General features: G+C 46.1%; 1 protein-coding gene across 1 annotated transcript in view; it reads right to left on the bottom strand.

Moving 5' to 3' along the window:
• Nucleotides 1-1,571: 1,571 nt before the first annotated feature.
• LOC126481566 (serine protease persephone-like) overlaps nt 1,572-26,763 on the bottom strand; it is a 40,395-nt gene continuing 15,203 nt past the window's right edge. Inside the window, exons 3-7 of the mRNA XM_050105409.1 lie at nt 21,224-21,312; nt 18,782-18,897; nt 12,768-13,021; nt 6,653-6,804; nt 1,572-2,057 (exon numbers count right to left, since the gene is read on the bottom strand). Of these exons, the coding sequence (XP_049961366.1) occupies nt 1,896-2,057; nt 6,653-6,804; nt 12,768-13,021; nt 18,782-18,897; nt 21,224-21,312 (773 nt within the window). The 3' untranslated portion in view covers nt 1,572-1,895. The remainder of the gene's footprint in view (nt 2,058-6,652; nt 6,805-12,767; nt 13,022-18,781; nt 18,898-21,223; nt 21,313-26,763) is intronic.

The following is a 26,763-nucleotide window of genomic DNA, read 5'->3' as shown; positions in this document are numbered from 1 at the left end:
TGTGATTTGGGAGGACGTCGCATGGCACCCATTCAAGTTTATTGTTAAATACTTCATTCATTTTTTTAAACAAACTGAGCTACCGTGACGGCACCCCTAAGCCACGGGTCGTAATTACAGTACGTAAAGCACGGCGAGCGGACAACTGTACACTGACTCACGTTGACCAGCGTCGCGTTTACATCAAAGAGCCAGTGGATGGATGGAGTGCGTTGAAGAACGCCAGTCACTAAGTAAACAAGTTGCTGTACACAGGCTCGGGCAGACTTCTGCAGTTGTGTGTTTGCAGTCTTCCGTCTGCAGCAGTAGTGGATGGCGGCGTAGCTTCCCTACTGCTGTCGAAACTTTATTTCACATTTTCTGCTACAGGTACCTTTATTGTAATGATTTATGAATTTAATCATTTACAGTTTACCAAAGTTTTAAAAGGCCATTATGTGACACCGTGTGAATACAGTTTTACAAGCAACTCTTACACTAGACAATCTGTAAACTGGTTGTGACATGGTAATTAACTTTTTTCCCTGTATTACTTGTTTCATGCCATACAGTTGGAGCCAAAATTCCAAGAGGCCACGTTCCAAAGTGAGTGAAGAAACATTTTACCTCCTCCGGTACATCTCTCGTGTAATGACCGCGATGATAAAGTTAGAGGATTCAGAGCTCGTACAGAAGGATACGGACTACCTGTCTCCACACACGTTTCATCCACAAATGGAATAGGCTGGGAGAAAATGATACTGGCACTGTACAGTGTACTGTACCCTCCAAGTTACACCATGCGGGGAGGTGCAGAGTTTAGAGGCACGTGTGCATGTTGCCCTCGATGTGCGGTAGTGACTGGCGTCAGGTGTCAGGCGTCAGCCATATTGCTTTCGAACATGTTTTGTTTCAGACTCGATTGATTTATCTAGATTGTTAAAAAAAAGTGTGTTGAGCTTTCAGAAAGGAGAGCTGTACAAGAGTCCAATGCCACCATTCCTGGAATTCTCAGTCCTCGGTCGTCTTAACCCATCCGTAAAGAAGCAGAAACACTGGATTTAATAGAATATTGTTATTAAAACTGATGTGAAATCGACAAAATGCTGTAAGTCGAGTACATTAATACAATACTGAGTCCAGCATGCTATCTACATAAATACACAAGTGTAACTTAAAACCGCAACATTTCTCCTCAGGAACATATTACGTCAGAGAAATTCTGTTTTCGGACATGCTAGGCCCTATTAAACAGGACCATTAAAAGTGAAGGAAAAGTCATAATTTTTTCTTTACTTCTCTAACTTTTAGTATGTACATTGCTATAGTTATGTAGTATTTACAAAATAAACAACTATCATTTTATGAAAATGAATAACAGTAGTGAGTTGAATTGTTGTGAACACAGTACGTAAGAGTTCTATAGATTCGTCGTGTTGTGTGAGTGGTCCAGTCAATCGAAGTTTGATGTATGCTGAGATGATATTAGGAATAATACCAACTGGGACTGACGGTGAATTATTTTGTTGGCTGTCTTATTTGCAATATGCAGAAGTCATTTTAAAAACAGGAAGTAAGCAACTAGACTTGGATAAATTTGAAGTCTCATTACAGTACATGCGAAATATATGAGACGTTGTTGTTGTATTGCCTATGGGACATAAATTTTTCTCATATCGATACGTCTTTGAAGCAATTATTACAACGTGCAAAACTGAACTCTGACACTTTTCACAACTAATAAATAGTATGAGAGCATTCTTACACTAAACATATAGGTTATCACAGTTTGACAGCCGGACAGTACGCTTTACTGGCCATTGAACTAACTGGAATACAGTGTATGAAGGTATGTACTGGAAGACGAAGTTCAATGACTACGACTCCCATAAGCAGTTTAGTTTATGAATAATGTTTTATGGCCACACGTGTTTCTCAATCCAGTCTAGGTAGTTGGAGACTCGCGTGTACACACTGGGTATGGAGCCGCCGCACGGTTTCGGGCCTACGCTGGTAATCCCGACAATTGAACACGGAGCACGTTCTCCGATGACTTGAAGAGGGCCTCCGGAATCACCCTGAAACAGGACGAACAATCGTTTAGTTAGACAAATTTAAGTACACGACTCACCCACACATCTTTCTCCATAGATTCTAGCGTGACTCTTTGGAGATGAGAAATGAGTCAATATAAATACCAACTACGACACAATTGAGTCCACGCAATGAGTGATCGAGGAGGTACAGCGTTTCCTCTCTTTATTTCCAGTCGACGTTCACAAAACATTATCCTCAGCGTACCGAATTACTGAAGATGGTCATTACCATTTGAAATGGGTTATCGACAATGCTGCGCTATCATAGACTGGAAACAAGGAAAAGAATTACGAACATAAATAAACTGAGTATATGCTATTATAAAATAGTTTTGTTAGTTGCAATGAAAGTGCATCTAACACGTATATACACTGAAGACCCAAAGAAACTGCTATACCCGTCTAATAAGGTATAGGACCCCCGCTTGCGGGAAGAAGTGCCGCAACACGACGCGCCGTGGACTCGACTAATGTCTGAAGTAGTGCTGGAGGGAATTGGCACCATGAATCCTGCAGGGCTGTCAATAAATCCGTAAGAGTGCGAGAGGGTTGAGATCTCTTTTGAATGTATGCAGGTCATCAGACAGGATGGTTACTTACGTGTCACCTGTCAGAATTGAATTTAAACGTATCACGGGTCCCATATCACTCCAACTGCACACGCCCCACACCATTACAGAGCCTCCACCAGTTTGAACAGTCCCCTGCTGACATGCAGAGCCCATGGTTTCATGAGGTTGTCTCCATACCCTTACACGTCCATCCGCTCGATAGAATTTGAAACGAAACTTGTCCGATGAGGCAACAGTCATCAACAGTCCAATGTCGGTGTTGACGGGCCGAGACGAGGAGTAAAGCTTTTTGTCACGCAGTCATCAAGGGTATACGAGTGGGCCTTCGGCTCCGAAAGCCCATATCGATGATGTTTTGTTGAATATTTCGGACGCTGACACTTGTTGATGGCCCAGCATTGAAATCTGTTGTAATTTGCGGAAGGGTTGCACTTCTATCGCGTTGAACGTTTCTCTTCAGTCGTCGTTGGTCCCGTTCTTGCAGGATCTTTTTCCGGTCGCAGCGATGTCGGAGATTTGATGTTTTACCAGATTCATCATATGCACAGTACACTCGTGGAGTAGTCGTACGGGAAAATCTCCATCATACCGTGTCCCATTGCTTGTGTGCCGACTATAACGCTGCGGTAAAACTCAGTTAAATCTTGATAACCTGCCATTGTAACAACAGTAACCGATCTAACATCTGCACCAGACACTTGTTGTCTTATATAGGCTTGGCGACCGCAGCACCGTATTATGACTGTTTATATATGTACATATTCGAATACGCATGATTGTACCAGTTTCTTTGGCGCTTCAGTTTACATTGAGCTCACCTGAATTTCAAATGGCTGGAAATGTACATGTCGTCCAACAAAAGTACCATAAATGCTTTGAAAGAAAGATGCTCATATTCAATTTATATAATTCAAAAGTTTGTTATGTGACAGATAACACGTTATTTTGACATACGCATTGGCAGCCATGCAGGTAGACATGGCCTGACAAACATAAGTGAACCATTTAGCACACTCGATTAGATGTCAATGTAACTTGGTACTCGTGCACGCCGTGTGCGGATATCTAAATGATTAGAGCGGTAGTTGTCTGTGACAGGTAGATCGGCCACCAGTGTATGTTAGTGACGTGTGCGTTTCGTGTTGTCGCCAGGCCTGGTAGGGTATATAAGAGGCGTAACGGCGGCGTCAGACGTTTTTAATCACCGTGAAGGACGCGCAGCTGCCGGATACTTCCGCGAGACAACGTTATCGGCAATTGACAGAGTTCGACAGGGGTAGTTGTCGGCGTCCATTTGGCCGGCTGTTCGAATAGTGCAGTATCCACATTTGTGGCATATTCGGATGTGACAGCGGCCTTACGTTGGACTGGATGGGAACGTGAGGACAGCCCAAGTCTGACCACCAGAATGGAGGCTCGCTGAGTTGTGCACCGACCACTCTGCAGCTCATTCACGTCCGTGACTGCCACCAAACAACAAGTACTTGACTGTACGTCTGCCTGCACCATTGGTCGGAGGCCGGCTGGCAGCAGTCGGACTAGGGGAGTGACGACACGCCTGCCGTGACACCGCGACACGGACGGCTGCTTTTAGAGTGGTTCTGGGACAGTGAAGCGTGGACTGCGGATGTCTGGTGTCGCGTTGTCTTTGGCGATGAACTGTGGTCCTGCACCGCCGCGGATGAGCATCGTCGGCAAGTATGGCGGCGTCCCGTTCTTCAAATGATCTGGAGAAGCACCGCGGCTGTACTCCTAGCGCCACGATGTGCGAACTCAGCAGGTGTGACCAGTGGTGATGGCTGGCAGCCACAGAGAGCTGGCCCTGCCGCACCTCCCGGACACCCTACGCTCTCACCTGTGTCTTTCCGTGCGGTGCGGTCGTGTCGGACCCAACTCTCTTTATTTGTTCATGAGACCCAGAAAATATTAGATACAGGCTCCCAGGTAGATGCCATTTTCCTTGACTCCCGGAAGGCGTTCGAGATAGTTCTGCACTGTCGCTTGATAAACAAAGTAAGAGCCTACGGAATATCAGACCAGCTGTGTGGCTGGATTGAAGAGTTTTTAGCAAACAGAACACAGCATGTTGTTATCAATGGAGAGACGTCTACAGACGTTAAAGTAACCTCTGCGTGCCACAGGGGAGTGTTATGGGACCATTGCTTTTCACAATATATATATATGACCTAGTAAATAGTGTAGGGAGTCCCATGCGGTTTTTGCGGATGATGCTGTAGTATACAGAGAAGTTGCAGCATTAGAAAACTGCATCGAAATGCAGGAAGATCTGCAGCGGATAGGCACTTGATGCAGGGAGTGGGAACTGATACTTAACAAGACAAATGTAATGTATTGCGAAAACATAGAAAGAAGGATACTTTATTGTATGATTATATGATAGCAAACAAACACTGGTAGCAGTTACTTCTGTAAAATATCTGGGAGTATGCGTGCGGAACGATTTGAAGTGGAATGATCATATAAAATTAATTGTTGGTAAGGCAGCTGCCAGGCTGATATTCATTGGGAGAGTCCTTAGAAAATGTAGTCCATCAACAAAGGAGGTGGCTTACAAAACACTCGTTCGGCCTATACTTGAGTATTGCTCATCAGTGTGGGATCCGTACCAGGTCGGGTTGTCAGAGGAGATAGAGAAGATCCCAAGAAGAGCGGCGCGTTTCGTCACAGGGTTATTTGGTAAGCGTGATAGCGTTACGGAGATGTTCAGCAAACTCAAGTGGCAGACTCTGCAAGAGAGGCGCTTTGCATCGAGGTGTAACTTGCTGTCCAGGTTTCGAGAGGGTGCGTTTCTGGATGAGGTATCGAATATATTGCTTCCGCCTACTTATACCTCGCGAGGAGATCACGAATATAAAATTAGAGAGATTCCAGCGCGCACGGAGGCTTTCCGGCAGTCGTTCTTCCCGCGAACCATACCCGACTGGAACAGGAAAGGGAGCCCGCATCTCGTGGTCGTGCGGTAGCGTTCTCGCTTCCCACGCCCGGGTTTCCGTGTTCGATTCCCGGCGGGGTCAGGGATTTTCTCTGCCTCGTGATGGCTGGGTGTTGTGTGATGTCCTTAGGTTAGTTAGGTTTAAGTAGTTCTAAGTTCTAGGGGACTGATGACCATAGATGTTAAGTCCCATAGTGCTCAGAGCCATTTGAACCATTTTTGAACAGGAAAGGGAGGTAATGACACTGGCACGTAAAGTGCCCTCCGCCACACACCGTTGGGTGGCTTGCGGAGTGTAAATCATACGTAGTACGTGTCTCTGTGAACTGGTTACGTGACGCTGAGCTACTGCCGTGGCGAACGGTATCCCCCGATGTGTCGTAGGCAGGACAGGTGCGCTACCAGCTGGGACGTCAGCTCCACGTGCGTGCCTGCATCGTCCAGGGCGTGACAGACCGGTCGGAGCACTCGCAGGCCAGCTTGCACCAGGAAGGGGGTGCGACGGCTGCGTGACGCCGTCCCCAACGTGCAAGCCCTTCCTAAATTTGACTCGATTTTGTAATCACTGTCGCGCGGGATTAGCCGAGCGGTCTCGGGCGCTGCAGTCATGGACTGTGCGGCTGGTCCCGGCGGAGGTTCGAGTCCTCCCTCGGGCGTGGGTGTGTGTGTGTTTGTCCTTAGGATAATTTAGGTTAAGTACTGTGCAAGCTAAGGGACTGATGGCCTTAGCAGTTAAGTCCCATAAGATTTCACACACATTTGAACATTTCTTTTTGTAATCACTGAACTGACATCTGACTCGTCTTTGTAATCACTGAAATAACATCACACACCCTCCCACCTCTGAAGTTTCATTTCCTTCTCCCCTCCACTTTCGCCAGCTTCACTTTTTATTTTTGCCACGCTGTGTCCTTAAATCTACGTCACTCTCACGTAAAGAAGAAACGTGGAGTCGTTTTGACGTCTGAATGGTGAATGAATTGCAGTTTCCATCGCCGCATTTTTGCATGATGTGCTTACGCCAATGCGCAGAACTGGCCTGAAGTACTTACGACGCAGGTGTCGGCCTTCCCCTGCGGGTCGCCGGCGCAGATCACCGACGAGTCCAGCCCGTTGGGGAACTTGTTCTCGTAAGTCCTCTGGCAGTGCGACAGCGGGAACGGGGAAATTGTTGTTTTCAGCAGCAGCGGGCTCATCCTCGTCCCTGCAAAGAGGTCGCACATGGACTGTTAATATCTGTTACCCTCGGCTGCACGAGGAAGTGACTGATATCTAGAGGAGTAACTATAAATGTTTATAACCGTCGTAACCGATGTGTCTCACTACATACAAGGCTCTATGCACAAAGGAATGATCAATTTATTCACACAAAATAAGAAACAGAAGAAAAATATTAGGATGCAGTTAATCTACTTCTCATCACAGGCAGATAATACTACCTCTTTCTGCTGACACAGGCTCGTAGTTCGAAGATGCAGGTGCTCATATGTCCAGAAAAAAATTACGTTTTGTAATTATACTAGTACTATTAATTACTTAAATCATTCACACATTAGATGCACAATAATGCTGTATGACGTAGAACAACTCAATATTTTATAAAGTCATTATGTTACAAGGTCAATATATTACGAAGTCAGTATACCAGATAATATTTGGTGAACAGTCCTCACACATTCAATATGGTGCGGCACTACAGACGTACACTGACGGAAAAAGAAATTTGGAGCACAAAAAAATAATTAATGTAGAGTAACGAAATTTCGGGACTACATTTGTCTTGGAAACATATTTAAGTGATTAACATTGCGAGATCTCATGTTAATATAATCGCGAAATAAGCCATTGCAAATGTGAACTGCTGATATATTAATAACCGGTGTAACTGCCAGAATGTTGAATGCAACCATGAAACGTGCGTTCATTGTGTTGTACAGTTGCCGTATGTCAGTTTGTGGTATGGAGTCTCACGCATACTCTACTTGATCGGTCAGTACGCGTACGGTAAATGCTGGTTGTGGATCAAGCTGGAGCTGTAGACCGATGACGGAATATATGTGCTCGACTGGAGACAGATCTGGTGACCGACGACATGCCAACACTCTGTACAGCATGTTGGCTTACAACAGCGGTGGGTGGAGGAGCGTTATCCTGTTGGAAAACACCCCCTTGAGTGCTTTTCACGAATGGCAGCGCGACAGGTCGAATCACCAGACTGACGTACAAATTTGCAGTCTGGGTGCGTGGGATAACCAAGAGAGTGCTCCTGCTGTCACATGAAATCACACTCCGGACCATAACTGCAGGTGTAGGTGCGATGTTTCCAGCACACAGACAGGTTGGTTGCAGGACCTCAGCTGGCCTCCTACCAACCACCACACGGCCATCAGTGCACCAAGGCAGAACCAGAGTCCATCAGACCACTAACCCGCCCTGCAGGGAGCTCTCGCTTGACACCACTGAAGTCACAAATGACGGTGATCTGGGGTCAGTCTGGCTCGGAGCTGTCTCAGAAGTGACCAATTTGCAACAGTTCGTTGTGCCATGTGGTGCCGACTGCTGCAGATGGAGTATGATGCGCCACAGCCAAACACCGAATAGAACGTTCTTCTCTCTCGGCAGAGCGACATGCCGTCCGGAGCCCGGTGCTCTTGCGACTGTACATTCTCGTCATCACCGCTGCCAGCAGTCACTTACAGTGCCTACTTTCTCGATAAGCCTTTCTGCAGTATGGCAGAAGGAACATCAAGCTTCTCGTAGGCCTATTACACGACCTTTTGCGTTGGTCGATGATGGCGTCTTTGGCGCCTTAAAGGCATTCTTGGCTGACTCATAAAGTCCAGTCCCAAAGGTGACTAATGGTCACGACCGTTATGGCGTGCATTCAGAGCCAAACTGATTTGCATCCTCATAGTGACGCAACTACTACCACTCTTATGCGATTGGTGCAAAATGTGAATAGACATCATATTTCAGAACTAGAGACACGCCTACCAACTTTCGTATACGTCGGGCAACTCCTTCCTAGTCCTGCAATTTTTTTTCCGTCATCGTACTTGCTATCAGAATGAGTGCACAGGAAGTATAGCGAGACTTCAAACGGGCCGTAGTTTCAGGACCGTACTAATCCCGGCATTCACTCAGTGATGCAGGAGTGACTTGTATGTTGGTCCACCGTTAGTGCCCTTACTGCAACAGAACGTAGAGAGACACGCAGACTTGGAAACGTACTATTAAGTATCAGACACCAGAGAATCTAGTCACAGGCATGCTGAACGTGACCTCAACAGGCAAAATTTCTGCTGTTGTTCAGGTATATTGTCTGAGTACTACGGTTTAAGGAGTGTGCAGACTGCGGTGGCTCGTTGCAAAGTATCCTTTCTTTCAGGATTGCTAGTTCTGCAAGGTTCACAGGAGAGCTTCTGTAAAGTTTGGAAGGTAGGAGACGAGGTACTGGCAGAAGTAAAGCTGTGAGTACCGGGCGTGAGTCGTGCTTCGGGAGCTCAGTTGGTAGAGCATTTGCCCGCGAAAGGCAAAGGTCCCGAGTTCGAGTCTCGGTCGGGCACACAGTTTTAATCTGCCACGAAGTTTCGTTACAAAGTACTTCATTACGATCACTTTCTTTCCTCCATTTATCTTGCTATCTGAATCGCACTCAGACCGTTGGCATTACCGTGTAAATGTCGACGATATGCGCTGCATGTTTTTAGGAGAAATGAACCTTTTCCATTCATACATGGTATCTGCTGCTGGAAAAAGTAATGCCCACATTACTCTTCGACCTAAAACTTGCATTCGGTATCAGTCCATCTTGTCTCGGATACATCTTTCCAGCAGGCCAGCAGTGACTCTGCAGTGATGTGCAGCAGTGTGTGTGTGTGTGTGTGTGTGTGTGTGTGTGTGTGTGTGCTGAGGTGTTGCGGGCCGCAGTGACGGACCACCACGACGCGGCACTTTCGCTTCTGCCTGACGGCCGTCGCGTCGCTCTGCGTTTTGCGTTCTTCGTTTTGGTGGCTGTGTACTACAGGGCTTTCCACTGCTGTGAAGGTGTTCTCACAGAAACAGCGGTACGTGGTGTGACGAACCGTATACTGTAATTACATAACTACTCGAGATGACGCGACTCTTACATCAAAACTCAGAATGTATCCCTGAATCTCATCGGTAGAAAAATGGCTCTGAGCACTATGGGACTCAACTGCTGAGGTCATTAGTCCCCTAGAACTTAGAACTAGTTAAACCTAACTGACCTAAGGACATCACAAACATCCATGCCCGAGGCAGGATTCGAACCTGCGACCGTAGCGGTCTTGCGGTTCCAGACTGCAGCGCCTTTAACCGCACGGCCACTTCGGCCGGCTTTCATCGGTAGATTTCTGGTTCAGCTTGTAATGATGACGACTGCTTCAGTGAAAACTTATTTCAGGATATCATGCAGTAAGACGTTAAAAAGTGATTATGAGCAAGGAACTTAAGTTTTTGACATTTCTACCACCAAATTACTGTCGTCTGTGGTATAATCTCAATAAATATGGATCTCTAAGCACTTACTGTTAAATTTCCAAGCAATGTTCACAGCAATAAATCCTATAACTTTCTGTTCATTTATTATTTGTCCGTATTTCTGCTGTTTATCAGCTGTGCACGGATATAAAAATTTCACTCTCTCGTGAAGGTACCTTCGAAACCAGTTCCCTGCGTCGGTCATTTGATCGAATAGCTCCGTCTGTAAAATGAGTTTTCATTGTGGACTAGCACAGTTTCAGCACTATGCTGGAATACACACCTGCACAAAAAATAAACGAAAACTGCGTATGGCTTATCTGGCCAGGACTCTCCTGCTGAGGAGTTCGCCCGCCTGCTGCGAGCCATTTCGTTTGCCGGCACTTCCGTCGAATAAAGGAAATGTCAACGGTGACGCAGCTCTCCCTACCGATATCGTTTTATGCAACCCACAATGTTATATGTAGCCTCCAAACGCTGCGGGGGGTTCTCATACTCTCTCGTTCGCTACGTGCAAAGTAATAGTGCTTCAGAAAAGAATAATGGACGAGACTATTTGTAGGAAATTTAGTGTACTTAAATTCCGTACTGCGATCCGTTTTCGCTTGAGGCTGTAGTTGTCGAATAATTCAAGAAAAACGTACAAGATTGACCTGCAAAGGCACCCTACTCACACACTCTCTCCCCCCCCCCCCCCCTCCATCCCGGTCATGGTTTCTAGTATGTTCTGGGTGGTATTCGCTCCTACGAACATTTGCGAGTGCACGAATTATTTCCCACATTGGAAATTTTTTGGTCCTCATTCAGTGGCATTACGCCACTGGCTTAGTCGATCACTCGAAAATTGTAAAACTGACGTTTGTGTAAATTTTATGTAACAATTTTGCGAATTTAAGCAGCAGAAAAAAATTATATTGTTTTACTCGTCAGTTCTTCTGACTACGAAACTACTGTGTTTCTAAGGGTTAAATTAGTATCGAATTACCTGCCTAATCAGTTTTAGCGTAACGTTTACAAAAGTCGTTTTTCTTTCGGTACCTTCACGGGCACGTCTAAATTAATAATGCTAACGAAACAACCGACTATGCTGGTGGTGTAAGAGTCCAATCGATACTGACCAGAAAAGGTGGAATATCGGAAACAATTCGTGTAGTCAGACATGTTTGTACTGTGGTATGAGGGCTTTCCCGGCACGAATCCGCCCGGCGGATTAGTGTCGAGGTCCGGTGAGCTGGCCAGTCTGTTGATGGTTTTTAGGCGGTTTTCCATCTGTCTCGGCGAATGCGTGCTGGTTCTCCTTATTCCGCCTCAGTTTCACTACGTCGGCGATTGCTGCACAAAACAAGTTCTCCACATACGAGTACAGCACCATTACTCTACCACGCAAATATAGGGGCTACACTCGTCTGGTGTGAGACGTTCCCTGTGGGGTCCACCGGGGTCCGAACCGCACAATAACCCTGGGTTCGGTGTGGGGCGGTGAAGGGGTGAAGTGGACTGCGGTAGTCGTCGTGGGGTTGCGGACCACTGCGGCTGCGGCGGGGACGGAACCTCTCCGTCGTTTCTAGGGCCGGCCGAAGTGGCCGTGCGGTTAAAGGCGCTACAGTCTGGAAGCGCGAGACCGCTACGGTCGCAGGTTCGAATCCTGCCTCGGGCATGGATGTTTGTGATGTCCTTAGGTTAGTTAGGTTTAACTAGTTGTAAGTTCTAGGGGACTAATGACCTCAGCAGTTGAGTCCCATAGTGCTCAGAGCCATTTGAACCATTTTTTTTCGTTTCTAGGCCCCCGGTTAACATAGCATAACATAACATAACTGTGGTATGAGGGAGTGTCAGGAACAGTACACTAGGACTCCTGAGTGGTGACGGTTGAGCATGGGGGTGGAGGTGCGTTTGAAGGTCACATTTGTACATTTCCTTGAGTAGCTCGAAATCCGTTGCCTCTGGCGAGAAACGTATCCCTGTAGAACATTTAACTACATTAAACGTCGTACAAAAGGGTCATGTTCGTTTTTCTGCAGGACTAATAGTTTGCGTGTATCAAAACGAATATATAGTGGAGGCGTGGGGGGGTGGTGGTGGGGGGATGGGTGGGTTGGTCGCTGATGGTGTCTGAGCATTTATGTAATGTGTCTGTGTGGATGGATGACAACAGAGCGACACAATGACACAATCAGTGCTTCCGTGGTAAAACAGAAACAGGTGGAATAGGTTCAAATGGCTCTGAGCACTTTGAGACTTAACATCAAAGTTCATCAGTCCCCTAGAACTTACAACTACTTAGACCTAACTAACCTAAGGACATCACACACATCCATGCCTGGTCGCGCGGTTCCAGACTGAAGCGCCTAGATCCGCTCGGCCACTACGGCCGGCTGTGGAATAGGTGTGAGTGTGTGTTTAGTGAGTGAGTAGGATGACTGTGTATAAGTTGGGCGTAGATTCATCCTAACAGATTTCTTTTACCGTTAACTGCCTTCCGCTCTTGTATAATGTGTGTAACTGTATAGCAGAAGTGGAACGAGTATCGCCTCTTGTGCTGCGTTAATGTTGTTGTGAATGACCGCGGTATTACAGTGTGGGAGAGGACGGTGTACGGACGTGGTACAGGCTACAGTGGCGGCGAGGCGACAGTGGCGGTGCGGCGCAGGTAGGCCTACCCACCGCTGGCCGTGGTCGCCCCCCAGCCGGTGGCGGTGAGCGTGGGCGGGTCGCCGCCCTCCGTGTACAGGCAGGCGGGGAACACGGAGTCCGAGAACTGCACCCGCCGGTCCAGCCTCAGGAGCGCGATGTCGTTGGCGTAGTAGGGCCGCTTGTAGCCCGGGTGGACGATCACCTCCTTCACTCCGTACATGGAGTCACTGCCCTCCGTGGGGGGGATCTCCAGCGTCCCGATCTGCACCCTCAGAGGTCTCCTCCTGCAATCCAAAGGTCCGGGATTATCCCTGCTTTAATGTAAAACAGGTTCTCTCACGTGGATGCCAGTCTCTTTAACGACCGTAAACGGTACCTCTAAGCAAATTTGTCAGAAGAAATTAGACAGAGAAGACAATTAACTTTTATTTACTGTTTTCAAATCAAGAGCATTACTTTACATTAATACTTGTTCCATAAATCATGAATACGGCATTTCGTAATGATTTGTATTACAGTTGCCACTTCATATCTAAAAATTCATCTATTGAGTATAAGGAGTTATCATTCACAAATTCTTTTAATTTGCTTTTAAATGTTGGTTGGCTATCTGTCAGATTTTTAATGCTATTTGGGAAATAATCAATGGCTTTTGTGGCAGCATAATTCAGCCCTTTCTGTACCAAAGTCAGATTTAGCCTAAAATAGTGAAGATCACCCTTTCTTCTAGTGTTGTAGCTATGAACTTCACTATTATTTTTGAACTGGCATGGGTTATCAACAACAAATTTTATAAGTAAGTATATGTATTGCGAAGGTACTGCGAATATCCCGAGTTCCTTAAATAAATGTCTGCCAGGTGACCTTGGGTAGACTCCAGCTATTATTCTGATTACTCGCTTTTCTGCGGTGAATACTTTTTCTCTCAGTCATGAATTACCCCAAAATATGATACCATTTGAAGGCAGTTAATGAAAATAGCCATAACAGGCTAACTTACTGATACGTTTATCACCAAAATTTCCAGTAACCCAACAGTATATGTATATGAACATAACCGTTTCAGCAGATCATCAATGTGTTTCTTCCAATACGGTTTCTCATCAATGCACACTCCCAAAAATTTTGAATATTCGGCCTTAGCAACAGGTTTCTGTTCAAAGTCAATATTTACCAGTGGCGATACGCCATTTATTGTACAGAGTTATGCACAGTGTGTTTTCTCAAAATTTACTGAGAGTCCATTTGCAGAGACCCACTTCATAATTTTCTGAAAGACATTGTTTACAATTTCCTCAGCTAACTCTTGTTTGTTGCGTGTCACTACTATAATTTTATCATCAGCATCTTCATGAATATAGAGTGGCAAGCCATTAATATATATTAAGAACAATAAGGGACCCAAGACTGAACCCTAAGGGACACCATTTTTGATACCTCCCCAGTTAGAACTATCTGCCGATTTTTGCAGACTATCCATACTGTTAATCTGAATCTGTCATGTACAGCAACCATTTAAACTTAAACGTGATATTATTATTAAGATCACGTTGCACAATTATAGCTTCATTGTGAGCATCATGAAAAATATTCAATATAACATCTTATTTATGAAAAATGAAATAAAATTAGTATCAAACCTTCATCACCTGAAGTTATGAGCGCAAGGAGACAATATCTTATTGCAGCACAAACGTGATGTTCATGATTTCTATGTGTTGTATTAAAATACGTTACTTAAAAACTTATCTCAAGTGGCTACTTGATCTGAAGAATCTTTATTTAAACAACTTTTTGAAGTGCTCGAGTTATATGTATTCCGTTGAAACAGGCAAATCGCAACCCCATCTCTTCCCAGAAATGTTTAGTTTGGACCATTAATTGTCAACTAAAATTTATTAATAACTGAAGAAAGTTTATAAGGAGTTTTCTCTTCATTTGTAACACTTAAGAAATGTGTAACTACCGTACTTCCACTGAACATTCTTAAACTGAAATCACAGATACAAAATCCGGAAAGAGCGCAAAATTACGTATCGGACAATCGTATATTATAGGTCTACGAAATATGAAGTACCTGACGTCACAGGAGCATCAGAAAAGTGTTTGGTACATTTTTCATGGGGAACTAACTCTGAGGAAACACTGAGAATTCTGTAAAAAGCGTACCGCAGTAGGCGAGTGGATATTAAAAGTCAATTTCTCAGCGATATTTGGACTGTTTTGGAAGGAATCCTATTAATTTTCTGTGCCAACTTGTTATTTGTGGTCGAGACTAGGTTCCATTTGTTAACGAAGGAAAGCAGCAGACCAAAGCAGAGGGTGCAAGCAGATGGCTCTGCACCAAAACAGGCGAAGTTCAACTCGTCGGCTGGAGCGAAGTATATCAAACAAGTGAATAAATGGATTTTGCAAATGACGAAAAACTAATCTATACTCATAATAAATCTCTAAAACCACCGTGTGTCTGTCTGTTAATCTTTCAACACGCTAATCTCCAAACGCGCTAGACGAATTATCATGGGGTTTCCTAAGATAACGTCAGCAAATTTTAGTAAAACTTTATTGTATGTCTGTCTGTCTGTCTCCACATGCTAATCTCCAAAATTACTATACGGACTTTTATGGTGTTTCATTGGTAGCTTCAGCGTAGATAAAAGAAGTGTAGGCGACGTCTTGCGAGTACCCATATTTTATTCATCCAGTATTTTAGAGCGAGAGCCCTTACAGGGTTAGTGATTTGCAACAAACTTTATTCGCAATTTCAAACCTTCACGATAATTTTTCTCGTTACAACTCTCATATAATGATGAAACGAAAAAAAAAAAAAACTTACCGCTTGCTACCTTTTCCCTGTTCGTACAGTGAAACTGTGGCATGAGGCACATCGTTTTAATTTATTATTGATTACTGATAACTGTATTCACGATATATTTTTCAGACAGTGTTCACATATGGCTCTGAATAAATGTGCAAAATTATAGAATTGCGCGGCTATAGTCTTCAGTCACCTAGAACTTAGAACTACTTAACTAACCCAAGGACATCACCTACATCCATGCCCGAGGCAGGATTCGAACCTGCGACCGTAACGGTCGCGCGGTTCCAGACTGAAGCGCCTAGAACCGCTCGGCCACAGAGGCCGGCTGACGTAAACACTGAGATGCATGAAAATCCGCTGCATTTCGCATGACTCTTGAATTTATTACTTCTTTGATATTAACTCTGTTCGCAACGCATGTAGCACACAGTAGACACATGTGCCGCTGAATTTATCTAGAAAATTATATCATTCTATCGTACAGGGAGAGGGAGAGCAGGAGATCGACAGAGAAAGAGGGGGGACAGCAGATGGACAGAGAGATGGACACAGGATTGGGGTGGTGGTGGAGGAGGTGGACAGAGATGAGGGAGAGAAGAAGGTGGGCAGGGAGGCGGACAAAAGAGATGGACAGAGAGAGGGGCAAGGAACAGATTGACGAATAGAAATGAAATAAATACATGCCCGGGCAACTTCTGCTAGTCAGCTAGTCTTTCATAAAGACAAGGCACATGCTTACAGAGCCGCTTTGGTGATGCAAAAGTAAGGGATTTTAAGTATAAATTGTTGGAACGTACACACTCTTCAACAGAATACGTAGAATCTAACTTACATCTTATGCAGAACCTAAAGAAACTTGTGGCTGGAAATATCTGGAAAATATTTCGAGTTCAATGGGAAGGTAGCTGAGGCCGTAGATGGGTGTTTTGCAGACCTTACAGAATCACACTTCAGGTCTGGCGTCTAATCTTTTCGACCGGAAAAACGTTGAAAAAGAGCATTGACCCAAAAGTGAACAAGTGCATTAGTGACCAAAGAAACACTGCCTCTCACTTGCAGGCCGACAGATTCTTATTTTGTCCTTATAGAATACGTTCCATGAACATTTTGTTGTACATCCGAACGTAAGGTACCGTACCTAACGTATTTGGTACGTTCTGTCTTGGTAGTACTACAGTCTTCTAAATCTGTTGGGATTGTTGCTATGCAAGCTATCTATGCTAATGAAGTGCTGAAATAAGAAAAAGAGTACGTGACACTTACATACATGGTAACACACATTCACTGGCAGGAATTTGTTGATATTCACACTAGGTTAAACAGTTACTTTTTTCAGGACATCTATTTTTTTATATTTGACAGGTCTGAAAGTTTTAGTTAAAGCATGGGTGCTTATGTTCTTAGGTTTAACACAGCGATTCAAAGCACTGATAAATAGAAGTGGCAATGGATGGAGGGCTCATCCAAGAACTGATGCTGTCCGGCTCATAAATTGCTTACTTATAATTCATTCAAGTAAAAATACAGTCGTACAGGCATATGATAAGAAAACGTGAAGGGACTAAAGTTGGTATCGGCTTCTTACAACACACATTCGCCGTTGAAGCAGAGTTCGGTGGCTGCTGCAGAACCGAAATAACGCGACTGGACAAGTGTGTGAACTTTCTCCTAGTTCTGGAACTGTAGGCGCACTGAAGGGCGACTACCTTGTTTGGTGGTGTTGCCACCGTAAAGTAGAAGTGGAACTGAAAAATGCGGGTAAGCACACTGTGAAAAGTGGCTCATTTAAACTTTACATCATTGATAATGCAGTATAATTCAGTTTAAAGCACCTAAATGTTAATACAATTCCACGCTGCAAATATGGAGCGAATTTAGATGTTGTTTCTGTAGTTAGAATTGATTTCACGTTGAGCTCAAGAACAGATCTAGCAGGTCTCGGGTACGGGAGTGTGCAGGTAAAGTTAATCGATTAATCTGGGATGCAAATACTGCGAACAGAAATAGGATGGCAGGTATACTGAGGTGATAAAAGTCACGGGACAGCGATGTGCACAAACACAGATGATGATAATGTCGTGTACACAAGACACAGAAGGGTAGTGCATTGGCAGGTCTGCCGTTTGTAGTCAGTTGATTTATGTGATAAAGTTTCCGACTTATGACCTTATGTCGGGAATTAACAGACTTTGAACACGGAATGGTAGTTGGAGCTAGACGCATGGGACATTCCATTTCGGAAATAGTTAGGGAATACAGTGTTCTGAAATTCACAGTGTCAACGGTTAGCCGGAAACCCCGAATTCCAGGCATTACCTCCCACCACGGACAATGCAAGGGCCGTCTGTCTTCACTTGACGACCGAAAACATCGGCGTTTGCTTAGAAATGTCAGTGCTAACAGACACGAAACACTGCGTAAGATAATCGCAGTAATCGATATGGGACGAATGACGCAGCAATCCGTTAGGACAGTGTGGCGAAGTTTGGCGTTAGTGGTCCACGGCAGCAGGTGATCGCCTTGGAGTGCCTTTGCTAACAGCACGACTCCGCCTGCAGCGCCTGTGCTGGGCTCGTGAATGTATCGGCTGGAAGACTGTTGCCTGGTCACACGAGTCCCGATTTCAGTTGGTTAGAGCTATGGTAGGGATCGAGGGTGGTGCAGACCGCGCGAAGCTGTGCACTCAAGTTGTCAACAGGGCACTGCGCAAGCACTGGAGTGGGCTGCGTTTACATGGAATGGAGTGGCTCCTCTGGCCAAACTGAACCGATCATTGACTGGAAATAGTTATCTCCGGCTACATGGAGACCATTTGCAGCCATTCATGGAAATCATGTTCCCAAACAACGATGGAATTGTTACGGATGGCAATGCGCGATGCCGCCAGACCACTACTGTTCGCGATTGCTTTGAAGAACATTGTGGACAGCTCGGGCAAATGATTTGGCCACCCAGGTCACCCGACATGGGAAATAATCCAGAGATCGCAGACTACTGCAGCGGGAACACTTGCGCAATTGTGGTCGACTCCAGAGGCAGCGTGATTCAGAGGACCTCCATGCCACGTAGATCCGCTGGACTACGCCGCCGACACGATGTTAGGAACTGCCCCATGACTTTTGTCACCTCAGTGCGTATGTGACACAGTGAGAAGGACGAGGCGGCGGAGGTGCGGCCTCTCCTGGTCGCTCAGTGACTGCCGAGGCAGCAGTACAGTACTCACATGACTCTGTTGGCGCAGCAGTGGGCCGCGGTGAGGACGAACTGGTCGCTGATGAGGGTCCCTCCGCACAGCCAGCTGAGGCCCTCCGTGCCCGCCACGCTGTAGCCCAGGGCCGCCTGCAACACGACAGAGTCTGCTTGTGCACTCCACACACTACCTGGTCGAGTGTAGTTTTGAACCGGTACTACGGGTAGCCACTTTCCGTCCCGTTCAACCGGTGTAAGGAGCGACGGGAAAATCCTCAACAGGCCGCTAACCGCCTCTGAAACTCTCACGCAGCTTAAGCGAGTTATGCGATAGGCACGAGGAAAGTGATGCGCAGTCTTCCTTCAATAGTGGTTTTCTGCATTTGCGCAATAGTCCTGGGTTGCTCACAAGTACCTCCGTGGTTTCACAAAACGACTGCACGAAAACTGTGGGAAATACAGAAAATAGATTCACTGCCACTGGTCAGAGCGTCTTTCCAAGATTTTAACTCTTATTACAGGTGATCAACATGGGCGCCGCAAACGTCAAAACAAGCGTGCAGTTCATTGAAGCCCCTTCTGCTTCTTTCAGGCTGCAGAAACGATTGCAGTGCTCTTTGGAAATCTGTCCACTGGGGCCGGCCGCAGTGGTCTAGCGGTTCTAGGCGCTCAGTCCGGAGCCGCACGACTGCTACCGTCGCAGGTTCGAATCCTGCCTCGGACATGGATGTGTGCGATGTCCTTAGGTTAGGTAGGTTTAAGTAGTTCTGAGTTCTAGGGGACTGATGACCATAGATGTTAAGTCCCATAGTGCTTAGAGCCATTTGAACCATTTTTGTCCACTGGGTTGTTTATTTGCAGGTGATAACTAATTCGATGCGACAATCCAGAGCAGATGAAATGATCGTGTGGCATTGTTGGGCTGGAGGCCCCATCCGGAGAAGTTCGGCCGCCGAGTTCCAAGGCTTACTTCAGGTGATGGCACACTGGGTGACTTATATGTCGGTGATGATGAATGATGATGAGGACAACAGAATACTCAGTCCACGAGCGGAGAAAACCTCCAATCCGCCCGCGAATCGAACCCGGGACCGCCGCATGATAGGCAAAGCGCGTTACCACTCAGCTAAGCAGGCGGACTGCACAGCAGAGCCGGCCAAAGTGACCGATCGGTTCTAGGCGCTACAGTTTGGAACCGCGCGACCGATACGGTCACAGGTTCGAATCCTGCCTCAGGCATGGATGTGTGTGATGTCCTTAGGTTAGTTAGGTTTAAGTAGTTCTAAGTTCTAGGGGACTGATGACCTAAGATGTTAAGTCCCATAGTGCTCAGAGTCATTTGAACCATTTGAAAATTCTGAAGCTGATTTCAGAGGCCAGGCGAAACAGAAGGTTTTACGTTTTTCATACAATTATCGGCTTGAACGTGGCGGAGCTGAATAAAACACGCAGAATTGTTCCTGATACGAAACATCGCGGATGAGGATTCCTGACAGTTAGCTGCAGGACGGAACAGCTTCGCCAAAGCACGGATGTGGGAACTATCGCATCTGTAAGGGCAGGCTCTTCTTTTGTTGGAGTCAGATGCAAATTATTTGTGGCAGACGTGATTGCAGAACTGATCTCCGTGTTGAAGTGTCGGCAATCTCTGTAAGATATCCACCACAGGCAATAGCCACACATAACATCTTGCAGTGTAAATTATGTAGTGGTACAGTAACACGAAGACTGGTATGTGAGTCTGTGCAGTAAATCATAAGCAGTGGAATACGCCTGACATTATTGTGACACACAACGATCTGGACGCGCCAGAAGAGGCTCAGGTTGTGACGCTTCTCCGGGACAATCTGCAGCCGTGGCGTGTGCAGGGCTTCCCGCAGGCGTCGATGGTGTGCGGCTGAGGGTTGCTACAACGCACGCGACTGTCGAGAGGATGCCACACGTGTAGAGTCCCACTCCCCTAGCTCCTAAGTAACCAGCGTGACCGGGCTGAGGTCACTCCGTTCCAGTCCTGCTACCTAAGAAAAGTCGTTGGCAGTACGGGGCATCGAACCCATGTGCTCTGCATCGCAGCCAGACACGCTGACTACCGAGCCGCGGAGGCGGGCTTCCCAGCTAAGACTGTGAGACATTCAGATAAAACTTAGAACTAACTGAATAGGTCCAGCTTTTTTTTAAAAAAAATTTTCTCGACCTTCTATTTTCAGTGCTCTTATTTTTGACCGTTCGTCAACTCCATGTTTCTAAACAAGGCCGATGTGGTGTTGACGTTACTGGTGGATAAGGACGTCTGTTGCATATGCTGAGGGTGATTTAAGTCAGCCACGAAGAACACCATTCTGCCTAATATGGCTCTAGCATAGTACCTAGTGCTCACTCCGTGGGAGACTTGCGTGGCGTGCATCGACACGGACCGTGTAAAGTGTACTTACATAAATGTATAATGTTGTAAGCAAAAGCATTTTCTTAGACTTACCATATGTGGAAACTCCGCCTGTCGAGCTTTCTCGCCGTAGAGGATGTGGTACGTCAGACCATCGCGTTGACTCCTGTAGGATTTGCAGGCTGTGTAAGAGAAGAAACAAGGCTCTCAGTAGTTCCATAGCATCTGACGATATCTCTGAAATTCGTTAGTAGTTTTTGTTGTACTGAAACTTAAAAATAATTGTGTTCGTATTCGGTTCTATGCAAGTCGAAGGAAACTATTTTACACAGGATAGATACTAGGCAATGAATACGTGAAGACGGAGCGACTTTTCATGCAGAGTGGTTCGTATTTACTGTTTTGCCAGTTTTCCACGAAGAACCCAGGGAGGTAAGAAACAAACCCATCTGCAATATCGGATGCAACATACTTTCTACAAACAAGTATGTAATGAGATCGTTAATCGACTTCATTATTTGCACTTCATACAGTTTGAGACAACTATCTATCTGTGTAATTGCCAGAATTACTATTGTTTGGATTCTCACCGTTTCATCAGTGGTTTTCTTTAGCCCGAATCGCCAGGTAGTCTGAAATTTACTGCACCAAAAGGGCTCTAAACTAATTTAGGCCGTACTTAGGGACAATTTAAGTGGATTGTTCTCTAGCTGCCATGTCTGTGCAGGTGGTAGCGTCATGTCGTTCCGACACCCGTGCTTTTAATTGTTTTCCATAAGTGACTTTTGCTGGAAGTGAGGGAGATCCAAATTTGCGAAATTTTCGCTGTTAGAGCATGCCTAATATATCTACCAAAGGCCGAGGTAGCAGAACCAATGTATTTACCCGCCTTTTGGAAGCTCCTCTATCGAAAGATGAAGAGGGAAGAGGTGGTCAGCATCTACATCTACATCCATAAAAAATGGTTCAAATGGCTCTGAGCACTATGGGACTTAACATCTGTGGTCATCAGTCCCCTAGAACTTAGAACTACTTCAACCTAACTAACCGAAGGACATCACACACATCCATGCCCGAGGCAGGATTCGAACCGGCGACCGTAGCAATCGCGCGGTTCCGGACTGCGCGCCTAGAACCGCTAGACCACCGCGGCCGGCTCTACATCCATACTCCGCAAGCCACCTGACAGTGTGTGGCGAAGGGTACTTTGAGTACCTCTATCGGTTCTCCCTTCTATTCCAGTCTCGTATTGTTCGTGGAAAGTCGGTATGCCTCTGTGTGGGCTTTAATCTCTGTGATTTTATCCTCATGGTCTGTTCGCGAGGTATACGTAGGAGGGAGCAATATACTGCTTGACTCTTCGGTGAAGGTATGTTCCCGTACCGAGCTACTGATCGTCTCTCCTGCAGAGTCTTCCACTGGAGTTTATCTATCATCTCCGTAACGCTTTCGCGATTAGTAAATGATCCTGTGACGAAGCGCGCTGCTCTCCGTTGGATCTTCTCTATCTCTTCTATGAACCCCATCTGGAACGGGTCCCACACCGGTGAGGAATACTCAAGCAGTGGGCGAACAAGTGTACTGTAACCTAATTCCTATGTTTTCGGATTGCATTTCCTTAGGATTCTTCCAATGAATCTCAGTCTGGCATCTGCTTTACCGACGATCAACTTTATATGATCATTCGATTTTAAATCACTCCTAATGCCTACACCCAGATAATTTATGGAATTAACTGCTTCCAGTTGTTGACCTGCTATATTTACCTAAATGACAAAGGATCTTTCTTTCTATGTACACTTGTCTGCATTGAGATTCAATTGCCATTCCCTGCACCATGCGTCAATTCGTTGCAGATCCTCCTGATTTCAGTACAATTTTCCATTGTTACAACGTCTCCATATAGCACAGCATCATCCGCAAAAAGCCTCAATGAACTTCCGATGTTATCCACGAGGTCATTTATGTATATTGTGAATAGCAACGGTTCTACAACACACCCCTGCGGCGCACCTGAAATCACTCTTACTTCGGAAGACTCCGTTGAGAATGACATGCTGCGTTCCGTTATCTAGAAACTTTTCAATCCAGTCACACAATTGGTCTGATAGTCCATATGCTCTTACTTTGTTCATCAAACGACTGTGAGGAACTGTATCGAACGCCTTGCATCTACCTATGAAACCCGTGTCTATGGCCCTCTGAGTCTCGTGGACGAATAGCGCGAGCTGGGTTTCACACGATAGTCTTTTTCGAAACCCGTGCTGATTCCTAGAGAGTAGATTTCTAGTCTCCAGAAAAGTCATTATGCTCGAACATAATAAGTGTTCCAAAATTCTGCAACTGATCGACGTTATGCTTACATTGAGTAATTCAAGGAGACAGCAGGATGCTGTTTCTGGAGAAATTCGAACGCAAACACCTGTAGGTGAGTTTGTTAAATGCCGCTTCCGTGGCGGTATTTCTGCGGGTGAAATCAGTCGCTGATTATCACCCGCGGTAGGAAGCGCCTGCGGGCGCTGTCATTATCTCTCACGCCCAGCGAGCAAAAACAGGCCCCACGCAAGTACCAGCTCGGCTGGCCTTCACCTTCGCCGCCGCCACAGGAGCTGCTGCTGCTGCTCGCTCACCACACGTCGTGGCAGGTGGGCGCTCGTCCACTGCGCAGCGGGCCGCCAAGAGGCCATCACCGCGGCGCTTTCTGCTGACAGTGTTTCTAATTGCGGGTTTTTTTTTCTTTATTGATTTTCAATTGCCCCCGAAGGGGGCGGGCTGGCAGCAGCTTACTATGCTGCTCTACAGCCTACAGACTTTTTTTTAAAAAAAGGAAGAAGAAAGAAACAAGAAAAAAACAGGCGATAAAATGGTGATTTAAAGTGGAAAATGGCGTAAAAATGCGGAAAGTTAAAACAGAAAGCAAAAGGGGACGGCAATGTTGATAAAATACACAGGAATCAGACAAGTAACATAGGAGACACACAATTAAAAAACATGGCGACAGTCTGGTTTCTGTTCGCAAGTGATAAAAAGCACACCCAGCGACAGTATGATGGCTGTTCGCTACACTGCCCAAAAGACACAACACGGAGCACGCACTGGAAAAACACACTGTAAAACACTGCACGAAAAAGGCGGCACAAATATGGCACTCCCGACCCAAGGCAGATGGGGGGGGGGGGACCTGGAGTGGGGGGAAAAACAAGGAGGGAGGAGAGGAAAAAACGAAAAGGGGGGGGAAACAAGGAGGGAGAGGACTAATAAAGATGGGAGAAGGGCAGATGCGGGAGGGAATGAGAGGAGGCAGAGGAGGGAAATGTAAAAGGACCCGGGGGAGAGAAGGGGGCAAAGAGAGGGGAGGTGGGGAAGAAAGAGGATGGAAGGGGGGGAGAGGGAGCCCGGGAAAAGGACAGAGGAAAGGAGGGGGAGTGAGGATCAGAGTTGATAGGAGGGATAAATGGAGGGAGAGAGGGCATCATCCGGGAGGGGGAGTTGATGGAAGCCACCTTGGGAAAGGAGATGTAGGGTGTAGAGATGGAGGGTAGGGGGGACACAACGGTGAAGACAGGGCAGGGGGCGGGGATCGGAGAGGAGAGGAGCAACTGGGGGGTGAGGGGGTTCGAGACGGCGGGAGGTGTAGAGGATGCGGATATGTTCGAGGAATAGGAGCAGATGGGGTAAAGGAATGAAATCATAGAGGATCCGCATGGGGGACGGGAGGCGTATATGGAAGGCGAGGCAGAGTGCATGACGCCTAATTGCGGGTCGGCGCTCCGCTATTACGACTGTCTCCTTGAATTGCTCAATGTGAGCATAAGGCACGGTTGTCTAGTACACCCCACAAGCTCATGTACCGAGGTGTTACCTTTGGTTTTCTTCGTGACAGTATAAATACGGGATGTACATAACGTCCGGGACCACTTTCAATTATTTGTTGCACAAAAACAAAACATTGTACAGTGTTGTGTACATAGTTCCGAGTAGTCAGCGCGTACACAACTTTCCCACTAGAGCGCGCCCCGCTAAGCACAACAGCGCAGGCGCAGCGCTCGTCCGTCTCCGCACTGCGAGATGGCGCTGCCATAAAGACGGACCAAATTCTGTTTCTGCCGATCCGCGTATTAATATGTAACGCAGCCAATGAGATTGCTGCTAACGTAGAACCTTTTCTCCTTGCGGATCACACTCGCTCAGTGATACATGAACGCTTTAGGTATTATAACGAGTGTACAGACCTCCGATTACCAGTCTGCATTAGTCTGTACCAGTCTGCATTTGTCTGTACCAGTCTATAGTCAAGTTTCAGTCTGCGCCTAATAAGATTACCATATTCCTTTACATAGCCATGAAGACAAATGACTAGACACTTTGTCAAGTATCAGAGATACGTGAGAATAAGATTAACGTACCAAGACCAAAGGAACTTCAGATTGTCGATTGTAAACAGCATCCTGAATCAAGTTACGTAATTCCTACTTCGACATGTTGCAGCAACGGATGATGCCTCAAATGCATTCAGACTCTCCGTTCATCTTTTAGACATCACCGTCAATCTGCTACTCTAAGCATGCAAGTGGCATTTCTATCGTCTGACCTAACGGCAGAAGATAAATACGCCACGATAAGACCACGAGACATATTGCTGACACTCGCCTACTTCGTTAGAGCGACAAGTCAAATAATCTGATGGTGTGTGTACCGAAGGTCTTACAGTACGCACACCACATACAGATATCATACATATGTCATTTTGAAGAGAAGCCCTGAAAGTTTTTCTTTTTTTTTCATGTATACCGCCACAGCATAGTTTGGTAATTTGCCGACAGTCAGCGCTAGCAGGAAATATGTCACGTCGGAAACTGTACAGGCCATTCTTCTTCGCCGAGAGCACTGTCACTGGGTATTCCTAGTCGGACATGTTGCAGCAATGGATGATGCCTCAAATGCATTCGGACTCTCCGTTCATCTTTCAGCCGGATGGGGCTCCACCCCGTTTTCATCGTGAAGTTCGCGGGTACCTGAACACGGAGCTGCCGCACCGATGGATCGGCCGTGCTACGGAAGGGGACAGCTGTTCGATGAAACGGCCTCCCAGATCACCAGACCTCACTCTGTGTGACTTTCTTCTGTGGCGACACATTAAAGATCTGGTGTACGTACCGCCTCTACCACGTGATGTAGCAGACCTCTGGGAGAGAATACGGGAAGCGACTGCCACAGTCGACGATGCCATGCTGGGACTGGTACGGCAAGAATTCGATTACCGTATTCACGTCTGCCGGGTCACTCATGATTCGCATATCGAATGTTTGTAAAAATATCTTTCAGTGTTTCTCTTCAAAATGCGATATGTATGACATCTATACAATGTTTAGCTCTTGTGCAATAAATAATTGAAAGTGTTCCCGGACTGAATATACACCCTGTATATTGAAATACCTCACTATTGTCGCATAATTAATAACTAACTACACATACATCATATTTACTGACCAGTTAAAGGCGAATTGCGACAATAAGCACGGTTAGACCATTTTTTTGCTTTAATTGCACGAAAAAGTCGACATATTTCTCGCGCTGAAACTAGTGGCTGTGGAAGTCTATGCTAGTTTTTCATGTTTCAAACATTCAGCATT

The sequence above is a fragment of the Schistocerca serialis genome, chromosome 5 (genome assembly GCF_023864345.2).
Source record: "Schistocerca serialis cubense isolate TAMUIC-IGC-003099 chromosome 5, iqSchSeri2.2, whole genome shotgun sequence".
Taxonomy (NCBI): Eukaryota; Metazoa; Arthropoda; class Insecta; order Orthoptera; family Acrididae; genus Schistocerca; species Schistocerca serialis.
This window is presented reverse-complemented; position numbering and strand designations above follow the sequence as displayed.